Source organism: Centropristis striata, chromosome 7 (genome assembly GCF_030273125.1).
Source record: "Centropristis striata isolate RG_2023a ecotype Rhode Island chromosome 7, C.striata_1.0, whole genome shotgun sequence".
NCBI classification, from domain to species: domain Eukaryota; kingdom Metazoa; phylum Chordata; class Actinopteri; order Perciformes; family Serranidae; genus Centropristis; species Centropristis striata.
Window position 1 is genome coordinate 15,182,671 of NC_081523.1, and position 13,197 is coordinate 15,195,867.

The 13,197-nt window shown below is 40.0% G+C and overlaps 1 protein-coding gene across 1 annotated transcript in view; it reads left to right on the forward strand.

The window, feature by feature from the left end:
• Positions 1-5,514, forward strand: part of LOC131974503 (phosphatidylethanolamine-binding protein 4) — a 32,708-nt gene extending 27,194 nt beyond the window's left edge. The window contains exon 5 of the mRNA XM_059336828.1: positions 5,417-5,514. Coding sequence (XP_059192811.1) covers positions 5,417-5,473 — 57 coding nt within the window. The 3' untranslated portion in view covers positions 5,474-5,514. The remainder of the gene's footprint in view (positions 1-5,416) is intronic.
• Positions 5,515-13,197: the final 7,683 nt, after the last annotated feature.

Sequence of the window (13,197 nt, forward strand, 5' to 3'; positions counted from 1 at the left end):
GCAAATGTTCAGATTTTGAAAATTGTGCATTTTCATAATCTCGGGGTCTCACTTGGCATGTCTCGTGTTTACATCTGCGCTGGGGCCGATCGTAAGGCTAAAAAATTATGAATGGTTTTTAAGCCTAACTTGGTGAAAAAAAGGATGCCAAGTTCAAAAAATGTTAATTTTTCATATCATGTATCTTGTGCGATAAATGCCTGTGACAAAAGTGTGGGAGTAAGTCTTTCTAAATGGCTGTGAAAGTTTGCAAGGCCCTGTCAGCAGCAATTTCCCTCTGCTGCAGAGAGCCTGGGACGTGTCAATGCAGGCGTGTGAGACTGAGATTGAGGAGAGCAGCATGCGAGGCGCACACTCTTTCTCCCATAGAGCTCCAGTCCCTCAGCTCCCCCTCCAGTGGAGAGATCTTGGCAGAGTGTCCTCCCTTCATCTGTTCCCCCAGGCAGAGCAGCTCCCCCAATGATCCACACTTCTCCATATTTTACACCCCCGAAATGGGCACCGCTCCGATCCCCTTATTTCTCTTCATATTTCACTCCTTTTTATCCATTCGTTTGTGTGTTTTCACATTCTTGCATTCTAACGCCAAATGCGTGTTGAGTTGTTGATTGCCTCAAATATTTGGAGGTTTGCAGACATTTTATAATCCCGCGGGAACCGGGAGATCAACCCAGTAGATTAAGAGTAGTGGACTGAAAAACAAGCACACAAAGACGCTTCAGCGATGTATCACTGCTCCCGTTTCATTTCATGAGGCGTAGTTGTACACTAAAGTAAATGCCACATTGATTCCAAGATCCAAATGTGATGTATCTGGGATATATATTTTAGTAAACATTTAAATGGTTATGAATTCAGAATTTTGTGATTCAGCTCATCGGTGCTGCGCCTTAGAGATGATTTATGCAACCACATTCCTGCATGCCTGTAAGAATATTTACCTCAAATCACTCGCATACATCAATGATATACAAAAAAAACCCCAAAGTAATTTCCACTTTATAAAATTGTGTTATTATTTTTAAGCACATAAAGTCTGTCTGGCCGTGTGACCAGCTGTGAATAAACAAATGTCTTTCAAGTGCTCAGACAGACCATATTCTCTCCAGCAATTCAATTTCCTGTCACTTGTGTGGGTGTTGACCTGAGTTGCCCATGTAGGGATTGGCCAATGTGACGGGATGTTTTTCTGATTGTGACTGGTGGTTGGTCAGAAGGGTTAATGAGCCTTTTGAGTGATGCCAACCTGTAGTGGGAGGTGTTTAATTGACCAGGGTGGCTGGGTGACATCACACAACCTCAGTTTTGTTTTTTCAAGTGTCGATGGGAACGTGTTGGATTTTTTGTTTCAGGGGCAGTTGTGCTTTTGACAGCAAGGCAGGTCAATTTGTGAATTAAAGCACATATATAATTTAACAAAAAAGACTTAAAAAGTGAGCAAACATGACTGCTTTATTTTGTTTCTTCTATATAAAGTTAAGAGAGTGAAGTGCTGTACACTAACATGTGTTGCATCTAAATTGCTATTTTTGGCAATGTGTTTGATGGTAGATTATTTGTAAAGCAAAGTAGCTTCTTTATCTGAAGTCAGGGGTCATGCTTTCAAATGTCAAACGGATCAGGGTTTTGATCCTCACTCATCAAACAGCACGAGCTGCAGCAGTCATATTTTTTTTTCATATATATTCATTAGTCCAAGGTCATGCCGTCTTGTCCTAGTTTGTGGATATTTCCATAATTAGTGTGTATTCTTTATCCATGGCCGCAGCTAAGAAGGTAAAAGATTTCCTTAATTCAGCCCAGAGTGAAGTGAGGTCAGGCTGGACTGAGCAACACGGCGCTGTAGATTTACACTGATTCTTCAGCCGAGGTCTCATTAGAGAAGTGATGGCAACAGAACAAGGACACACTGGACTACTCCGTGTATTACAGACTCATCACTCACCTTGCTTTTGAGCTGATTTATGTAGCTAGCTCTTCACTTATCAAAACATGTGCTGAGGATCTCCTCACTACGTGTCGGCCATGCCAAAACCCTCTTTAAACATGGAGCGAGGTGTTTGAGAGCCTGGTATTTGTTGCCACACACTGCACAGTGCCTCACATACTTAAAGCATTCATCCACAACTACAGTGTCGAGCCCTATGTGAAGTAGAATTTAGGGTTAGTAGAAACAGGCAGGCTTGCAACAATTTACAACAAAATGTCCTTAATTTCTGATTAGTTTTTCTGGATGGATGATTTTAAAAACTTGAATTGTGTTTTAGGAAGATAATATTTTAATGGTACAAGTAAGAATTCATGGTCTTGTATGACAAATCTGCCCTAGAAAGGCAGAGAGCAACTAGAAAGAAGCCAAAGTTAAGAATAAATAGTTTTTCAGATTTCTTTTACGATGTCTTTCAGACTGAATATTTTCCAACAATGAATCACATAGACAAGATTTTAAAACTGCCCAAATCTAAGATGTTACTGTAACTCTTTTAGAAAAGACTAAAAATAAAAATAAATTAATATAAAAAAAATAAAATATATTTGCAAAACTCAACAGCAATGCCTCTTTCCAGAAGGCATGACCCCATTTACTAAAGATACATTAAAAAACCTTGTTGTGAGCAATTTAATGTTGGAACTCTACTAGAAAGAAAATGGTTCCTTATGAAAATGGAGTCAAACGTGATCATGATTCATGGAAAGAGGCATTACTGTTGAAATGTATTTTTTTTGTTGCATTTTGAGTACCTCAAATGAAGTAGCATAGTTCCATTATATTCGAGAGAAGGCTGACATCTTTACAGCCGATACCTCCAACCCTCAGTACCTCACACTTAAACAATCTAGATTGATTTATAGCACTGCAGTTAAGACGAAAAATATGTATTTTGATCTGAACTGTCCCTTTAAGTTCATCCATGTAAGCATCAATACACATTTATAAATATGCACAACCTCCCGACGAGACAAACGATCATATTGTCATGTTTATGTTTATTTAACTAGCTGAATCATTTACCATATCATTACTTTTGACTTCCAATAACAATTTACTCCAGCAGTTAAGTGTAAACTGTGTGCCGGTGTCTCGTCTTCTCCCACCAGCTGTCCAGTTTCTTTCAGAACTCACATTATTAGATGCTATATGTGCATTTTCATCGCAACTGCCCATTTTCTCTGACCCCTCGAGCTACAGAAACGGTAATTTAGAATCTTCTGCAACACACTCTGTGTTTTACATCAATTATGGACAATTACCAAAATAACCATCAACAGATTGTTGTCGAGCTCTCGAAGTCGAATTCCAGATTGTGAGCCTCTCCCTCCCTCTCTGTGCTCTCGGAGAGTCTAAATCAATGCAGATGTTCCGGTATGGTCTCGCAGCGATAATTACTGTAACAAGCAAATCATTAGTATCTGAATAGAGACAGCTTATATAAATACAGCACTGGGTCTTACTTTTACTTGTTAATACTTATTCTCTCATTATAGCTTTGGCAGTTTGTGCAGTCAACATGATGCAATATGAACTTGCAAAAGAGTGCCCCAGCTAAAGCTCTTTCGTGCTCTGAGAAAAGCCAAGGTGTTCATTATCTCTGTAAAATCCCATTTAAATAGCGATGTATAACCTCGGGTTTTATGGATTTTTTCCCCTACTTTTTATGATGTATGAAGTTTCTCTGCCGAGGGTTTGTCTCCATGAAAGTTTCTGTGCATTTCTGCAAAATGGTTCTATAAAAAATTAATTTACACAGCATGTGTTTATCCACCAGAAGCAAAAGCATTAAGGCTATCAGCTTTGTTGTGGTTGGATTGGATTGGATTGCACTTTTCTTATTGACAAGATAAATGTAAACAAGCCAAGAGATTCATAATCCGTTACGATCTGTTCAGGCTGCGGTCATTCAGTGTCCTATTCAGTCGGTACACTTTCCAGATTCACTTCACAAAGATCTTTGGACTGGAAGCCATAAAATGTTTGTGAACTTCCTGTCCCTGGCTAATCAAAGGCCAGTTGGACAGTTCAGCACACAGCATGCTGTGCTCATTATTATGGTGCATGAGGGACATGCATGCTTTAACATCCATCTCTGTTGTAGCAGCTCCCAAAGGGGAACAGAGCCTGTGTTCTGCTGCTGGTCAGGCAAATACAAACAGTGAAGTATTGTGACTGTATCAGACCAGCTGGCTTTGTGTTTGTGAATTCTGCAGCCTGCAGAGATCGTCTGCTCCACACCTCAAGATGTCCTTTAACTGCAAACTATTAGGCGTGTAACCCCTTATTGCATTTCATTCAGTGTTGTTTGCCTAAACAGGATAACACTGGTGTTGTTTTGTCTCTTTGTTGTTTGAAATGGAACGATATGGTTCTTGCATTAGCATTTCATACAGCAAGAGTTCAGGTCACAGAGGAATAAGCTATGTCAGGTTGTAGCTGCTTAGACATCATGAATTAGTTGGGTCTTTTTAGAAGATTTGTTCAGAATTTCAGTTATAAAAATAAGAGCAAGACTGATATATCGGACAACATTGACCTATCATAGAGAGCATTGGTATCTATTAGTGTCAGCATATATGTTGTCAGATATGCACCAATATAAAAACTTTTTATAGAACGTATAATGCAGAAAACAACGCTTGAGGTGACTAGGAATGGTGTCATTATCACAGTTTGTCCAGCTGTAAAAAAAAAGTTAATTCTTCTGTCACCTAAAGGAGACTTGAAAACAACAGCAAACAGGCAGTAAGGTGTTGGGACTACTTCTCTGTAGATCATGATGTAGTTGCTAATGTAATATATTGTATGTATACAATGTATAATAATGTTTAATAATGTTAATTATTCTTTTAGAAAGTTACATGTTCAAGACAGCAGCCTTCTGAGTACCTTTGCATGGTCATGTCAGTGCACAGTCAATATAGAAAAGGTGTATTTTTATTCCAGATCAAAAATGCATTATATCAGCTGGGAATATTTTCACTCTAGATGGATATCAGTATCAGCCTAAAAAATCCCTTATCGGTCAGGCCCTTATAAAAAGATCAAGTAACACTCAAGCTTATCCTCAAAAAGTGAATCCAGAACAGTCCTTCAGTCAAGTATGTCACGTCCCCTTTGTCTTGTTACAGAAACATCCCTGCATATACACTAGAGTGATTAGAGTACATGTCTTTATCTGGTGAAGTTTCTGCCAATGTCAAGTTTTGCAAAAACATTCATAAGCGATTAGTATCTGAGCTGCGGCAAAGGATCGTACTGAGTGCTGAAATTACATTTCTAACCTCTGCAAAAGCCTTCGAGTTTGTTTTAGCAAAATACCTATCCAATATTGCAAATAAACATACACAATTGCATTGTTCTTTATCCTGTAATTATCCCTTCTGTGGCATGTTATGATTCAAGCGTTTATTTTTTTGACAGACAGCTGCCCCCATATGGAAGCCAAAAACAATTTCCCAAAGGCCAGACGAACCATAGCTAGCTTCATTGTGAGAACAAAGAACCATTGGTATTATTCATAATTAAACTCTTATTGTGTACTCTGCTGAATATTTCCATTCTTCTGCCTCTCTCCTGCTCACTCTCGTTTCCCCTCTCCGTACTTTGCACCTCGTGCTGGGAACATCTGTCTGGCGTCAGAGTGGAGCCTGGCTGTGCAGATTGGAGCAGGTAGAGGAGCACATTGTAGCCCAGCTAATGATGAGAGTGTCTGCCCTCTCTCTTGGAGGAGACGCAAGCTGCTGCTTCACGCTCGCTCACTCCACTCATACGCCCAGGGAAACAGATTTCCAAACATATGCAGTATGTTTTTAATCCAGTTGAGCACTTCATTTCCCAGCAAACACAAATAACCTTACGGGACATCCATATCTTATGACAAGGGGGTGGGCGCAAAGGAATTGAACAATTTTCCTTTTTAATGTGATTTTTTTCCCTCCAAAGTTGCTAAACATGCTCATAACCCAGGTTAACAGTTTGCTTGTTTATGGTTTCACAAACTTTTACACAGACGTGCCTCCTGGCTTCAAGTCATATGAAGCAACTTTATCCAATCTAAACTCCACTTGGTGCACCTGTTGTCATCCTTTGTTTAAACTTAAACTGACAGTATAAACACATGTTCACTGTGTGAAGTGCCTTAAAGAATTTGAACAGATTGTTGCCAGTGATGTATATGTCAGTAAACTAAGTACGTGATTAAGAGTTATGGCCGAACTTTAGGAAATGTTTCAGTAAATTACCAAGAAGTCAGAAAACGGCTTGTACTTTTTTATATTGCAGCTTGAATTACTTTGACCCTGATAAAGTTGACATGCAGGTCATTCATCTTTTTTCCTGACTGTCCAAAACCTCCCTCGGTACAAGTCAACAATAGCCCTTAACATGGAGGCTCAGCTGGAGGTGCTTAACATTTAGAGCGGTGCTCATCCTGCTGTCAGCTACAGCCAGACAAATGTCAGAGGTGGTACTACATGGAGTTCAGCTTGTGGAAGTCATTCCCTCACTAAACCTCATCAGACTCTCCTCACAGCCTCTCAGCCACATTAGGATGCTGGTGTTTGTTAGTTTGGCTTTTTTAGATTCAGCTTGGCTTCTTCTTGTTCTTTTTTTTATTTTTTAGCCTTTTGACCCTTTGTAAGGTTTCACACTTTTATCAAGTTCAACTTCTTTATTTGTCATATGCATAACAATTATAGAGAAGAAAACTCTAGCAATGAAAATCACGGTCACGTCTCAAGCTCCCTCAAACAATGTTAATTGAATATGTATATAAAAAGAGAAAGGAGATCAGGCAAATTCAAATAAAATGAGATTCTAAACATAAAATAGTGCAAGTTAAAATAAAGGATGAAATATAAAAAGTAAATGACTCAGGTGAGCCATGAGATGTGTACCAAATTATATATATATATATATATATATATATATATATGAATGAAAAAATAAAATAACAGAGGTAATAACAAATATATAATATATAATAATATAAAGTATATAAAGTAGACAGTAACTGCAAATAAATAGAGCAATAATGTGTATAATATTAAGTATATATATAATATATACTTAATATTATACACACACACACACATACACATTATATATATATATATATATATATATATATATATATATATATATATATATTGAGGTCCTCCATGTATGGCAGCTCCAGTTTTCACATCCCTCTGTAATGTGTTATGGTTGATGGTGGTACAGCTGCCATACCAGCCAGTGATGCAGTCGGTCAGGATGCTCTGGAAGGGGCACCAGGTCAGATCCTCACTGATGTGGACCACAAGGAACCTGAAGCTGCTTATTCTCCCACCATTGTCCTGTTGATGGAGATGAGGACGTGTCCTTCTCTTTGACGCTTCCTGAAGTCAATGTTCAACTTTGTTTTGCTGACATTGAGATGGTTGTTGTCCTGGCACCAAGATTACAAATGCCTCTGACATCCAGTCTGCCGGTGATCAGGTCGATGTTGGTCGGGGCAGTCAGAAAACTTTTGGAGCTTTGTGTGGGCATGCTGTCATGTGTGAACAGGGAGAATAAGAGAGGTCTGAGCACAAAGCCTAGAGGGGCTCCAGAGTTAAAAGTCACGGCTGAGGATGTGCTGGTGCCAGTCTGCACAGCATGAGGTCAAGAGGTCACAGAGTTCGGTGTTGAGTCCACGGTCTCTGAGCCTGATGACAAGCTTACAGTGCACAATGATGCTGAACTATAGTTTATAAACAGCATTCTCACATCTTTGTTCACCTGGTTCAGGTGGGAGAGGGTAGTGTGACAGGCTAGGTTGATGGCGTCAGTATCGTTGTGCATGTCTGTGTGTGTTTGCTGTCCTTTGTGCATGCATGGATGGAATGAGTTTGATGATTTGTCAGGACATTCCCACTTCATACCTGAACTTGCAGCCACTGTGGCCATGTCCTTATGGCTCTGCTAAATCTGGGCCCCCCTGGTCTTGTGCACAAACAGCCTGTAATAATCCTATTGATTTTATCTTACTTGCAGCTTATTAACAAACAGGCTCTTCTTCAGTGTGGGCTGCTGCTCTCACTGTTCTCCGCCACCTAAAGGGAGAATTACATAAGAATCCTCCGCTCAATTGTCAGCTCCATCCCCCGTCCACATACAACAAACACACACATATACACACACACACACACACACACGATACTGTAGCTGATAACCTACCAAGCCTCTTGCCATCTCTATAACAACTGACCTCCCTGCTGTGGTTGCCGTGGTGAGATGATTGAGGAGGTTTCGCTGCATGAAGAACGTGAGCTGCTATGGTTTCCTATCAGAAGCTGTAAATGCTGTTTGGGCAGCGAGGGAATAATCATCCATAAATTATCATTTTCACGTGTTGCTTCATAGTTATTTTAAGAAAACTAAATTCCTATTGATTTTACCACGTGAATTTATTCCCTTTCTCTGGGAGAAAGAAATGAATTTTTCTACACATTTATTTTATTTAAGGAAGTAGGCCTACTGCGTCAGTTTGCTACATTCATTTGTACCTTGCACACCGTCCTGAATATATCACGATTAGCCTCCAAGAAAACAAGGACAACCTGGAAAGCCCCCTTTGATCCAGTCTGTCACACTCTAGCCTAGTAAGGAAAAAAAACGAACAGATTGGACCTTCTCCATGCAAATGCAGTTTAAAACCAGTAGCTCTGCGCACATAAAGGCGCTTCTTTTAATATGTGCCCCCTTTCTTCACACCCACGACCATTGTGTATAAAATCCTGTTTTTCCTGAAAAGATTTCTAGTCGCAGCCGCAGACAATGTTCCCCCACACAAGCTGTCGTCTTTGTCATACCCCCCCACCCCCCACCCCGCACCCTCCACTTCAGTCAGTAAAGCAGGATCTCTGGCAGTCGGCCCCGCGTGCAAATTCATGTGTTTCAGGGTACAGGTGGGGGGCTTGCCGGAGTCTGCCTACCTGTTCTCCTGTAAAGTGGTCAATTTTGACAGACCTAGACATGGGGGGAAAAAAAGCAGGCATGGAAACCAGAAGGGGGGAAAGAGGGGCGGGTAAATGAACAAATGTCAGGGTTAGTGGGGGGTTGCCGGGTCTGCGGCTGTAGAAAACGCTTCCTCTTAGGGGTGTCTCCTGATAGGGTGCGGTGAAGGGGAGTGAGGCATGCTGATAAAAACAACTCACTAACAATTATGCTCACCTAAAATAGCCCTTACTTAAGTATATAGCATGCTTGCCAGTTAATTGTACACAAAAACAAAGACTTCACAAAAGACCTCCTGCAGCCAATGTATTTTCTTTTATTTTGGCATGATAATTAAGTGTGACAGCTATGAATGCAAAGTTGGCAGATATTATAGTGGCCTGTCTAACTGTACATACTGATTAGAATTGTTTGTATTCCAAAAGTTCCAAACTATAAAATTAGAAAACTCCAGTATAGGAACAAGAACTATATTGTATAATGAGCAAATCATTAGATCTGGTGTATAATAAAATAAACTGTACTCACGTACCAGAAATTATACTCTGGCTATCATTGTTCCCAAAGCTTGGTGACGGAGGTTTGACAATTAATCTGTGGATGTTTACTCAGTTTTATGAATATTAAATAATAATTGTTCCTATTTTTGAGTACTTGACAATTACAAAAAATTACAGAGATGAGTCCATTCTCTGCAGATTACAGCCCATATCTGTTCCTAACCATGCAGCTGACTGCATGGGTTTTAATGACAGCGTTCCTAATATTCTCCGGAGATAATGCTTTTTATAATGGCAAGCGAAAAAGCCACCATCAATTCAATGCTTTCAGTAGAAGCCAACATTTCATCCGTGTTACACTTGAATAATTTGTGTGCATTGCTGCATTTCCTCTGAATTGTTCTCTGGATTTGTTCAACTTGTTCTTATTGATATGCTGTAGGACTAACAACCATAAAATCTACTAAGACCTCTGATCTGTACTATTGACCATTATCATAGCCAAGAGGTTTGTTACAATGTGGTATTTTTATGCTACACTTGGTGAGAAACCTGTTTACATTCCAGGGTGCTGTATAGTTCACTTCTCTCCGCAGCTCAGTCGGATTCCAAAGCACTGTATAGATTTCTTTCAGCTGATGAAATTAAAAAGACAGCAGTGTGTGTGTGGTGTGCCTTCCAGCAACGCGATTTGCCTGTGAGTTCACGATACGGGTTGAGAGGGGAGTTCCTTTGGGGGGGATTAAATAGCTCCCTCTCTTCCTTCCCTCCTCCCCTGCCCTCCATACTTGCAGAACACAAACAGCTTGCAGGGCTGTACAGTACTTGTACAACATGTTTGCCACAGTGCTGCTCACAGGTAACAATAAGCCAAGGTCAAAGGTTAAGAGGGATTGTGGAGCTCGGATTCTTGTGTGTTCCTCTGGCAAACATTGCGCGCACAGGCACAGGAAACAGAACCCATAGTATCGCTGGGAGAAAAAAAAAAGAGTGAGAGACGGAGAGAGCGAGTTGGCTCGGAAGAGAGGGGGTATCAAAAAGAACAATACCAGGGCCAGTTTCATGAAGATATGTTAGACCGGTCTATAAGGTTAGGACAGTCTTAGTTTTTCTCTCTGACTATAGCCCAACATCAGTTAGACAGATGCACAGGAATACAAACTGATATTAAGCTTAGAAAGAGCAGTCTTCTCTTTGTAACAATCACACCTGCTGATAACCGAAGACTGTCCCCTCCATAATAATGACAGCATTGGTGGCTTTGGGGTGGCAGTAGCTACTAAGTAGCAAGTACGATCTGGGGACTGGTATCTGGAGCGGTGCCAGGTCTCCTCCTGGGCGCTGCACCAATTCCCCAAATGCTCAGGGTGCCATCCTGTAAGGCAGCTGCCTCGCTCTGACATTACTCCATACGTTAATGCATGTGCGTGTGTATATAGGCCTGTGTTTGTGTGAATATAACAACAGAGAAAAATAATACTCTTGTGAAATCAACATTTACCTTCTTCTTCTTCTTGTTCACATAATTTAAAGTGACCTATGTTCATGTGACTTTCTTAGGTGAACAAGAAGAAGCAGTATGTGAATTTGAGCGCTGTTGTTGTCAGCATGAGTTTCTTTTAAAACAATCTGTCCCTAACCCGAACTTCACTGAACTATATGGTATTCTGATCTGCTAGTATGCATTGCTTAAAATCCAACTAGGGGTGGAACTACAAGGGACATTCCACTTGTAATTAAACACTCTCAATCGAATACTGAAACCCCTATATGACCTATATAAGCAAATGAGCCCATCAGTGGGATCAGTGGGATATAGTGGGAAATATCGACTATTTCTATATAGTTATTCTTGATGCCTGCCACGCTGCCATCAGGTTGGAATCCAGCAAAATCATGCAGGTTCTTCAGGACCTTTAGCTCCGACTCCAGCAGGGATTCCAGTAGTGACCGGCTCACCGTGGACGGACCCAGATCCGGCTATGCTGCCACCTTCGACCTGCAGTCAGAGCTCCGGTGTGTGGTGCTTTAGGTAAAATTAATAATACCAGAATGTCAAAATACTCCCATTGCATTCAAAGTGTTACTTATTTAGTGGAAGAGAAGTATAAAGTTGCAAAAAACTTAAAATACTCAAATAAGTTGAAGATGCTTTGATGCATTTAAAAGTACATGATGTAAAAATGCCCTCCTAATTGTTTAATTCTTCCAGAAATATTTACATGTTTTTTGTAATTGAAAAGAGTCATAATTTAAGGAGATTTAAATTTGTTTCATCTAAGAACATCAAAAACTACACAGCTTTAGCATGTGATGAACTTGGGTGTCTATCTGAACTGTTGGTTAGATTTAAGCCCTGGTGAAAGTCTATCTGTGTGAAACCAGATCCCTGCCTCCGTCAGGCTCTTTGAATGGGAAGATTATCCTTTTAATCTCTTAATCATGCAAACGGTATACATAGTTGGTCGTGTGCCTAAAACCTCTGTCCTGTTCAGATGTATCACAGCCACCTTTTGCTATGATTCCCTCTAACCCACAGACCCATTCAGGTTCGCGCCAACACCGTTGCACATGTTCCTCTCCAGCTGTCAGTACATTATACCCTTGGTGCCCTGTTAAAATGCAACCCAGACCAGCAGTGCATAAAATGGATTGTGGAAATATGTAGATTTTAAAAATACAGCTTTTTAAAATCCCTCATTGCCACAAATATATTCAGAATAAAGGCAGATGTTTCATAACGTGAATTAGGTTACTGTACATTTTTGCACAGTATATGTTCCCCAAAAGTAGGAATTAATAATGAAGATGCTTTTTGGCCTGAAATTGCTATTCAAACAATTATGTACTTAGTTTCTTCCAACAAATGCATTCCACATTATTGTTTTGCCTCATAGCAAAGCACCCAAAAGACTAAAACCTTTCATTTCAGCAAAGGCCGCTATTGGTCACCGTCAATAAAAGCATAAAAGCATTTATTTCCCACGTTTGTCAAATTAACAGCATACTCCATCTCCCATAGGACTTGTAAGGTTCATTAACCTTTCTGTGAAGTGGGACAGGTTTCCAGCAGTTACCATAACCTCTGTCTCGCTCCTACCTCAATTATAATAGAAGAATTAAACATCCAGCGATTCAAAACAGTAATGCTGCCTCTTAAATCCCTTTGTACCAGCTCTCAGTTGTTAATGACTAAAGACACTGAATGAACTATAGAGTTATCAACAGATATAACCGCGGACAGAAGCATATCAAATGGCTACTCTTAACAGCAGGGAATACATGTTCAATTTTTTTGTTCGATGGTCAGAATTTTACTGTTTCTGAAATTATTATTCACTTTTTAAATGGTATGTTGCCTTCGTTTTATGTGAATAACACAGTATTATATTAATGGTACATAAAACCGTTTTTAGAAAGGTATCATCTGTGTGGAAACCCTTTTGTTTATTAGTTTATTAATCATTGCAATTTGCAGGATATTTCACCAAAATGTCCCCGTCTAGTTGCACCATGGCCCTTTCAAAGTTGAAAGAATAGACTGACCTTGAACTAATTAGGTGGTCAATTACACGCCTGTTGATTTCTTCTAATTTCTTAATAATTACATTAATTGTGTGGGCAAAGAGTTCGTTTTCTTGTCCACCTACTCCACCTTCATTCTCCACCTTTTCCTCTCACTTCTTTTTCTCCTCCTCCTCCACGCCCAGCCCACGGGTTTCC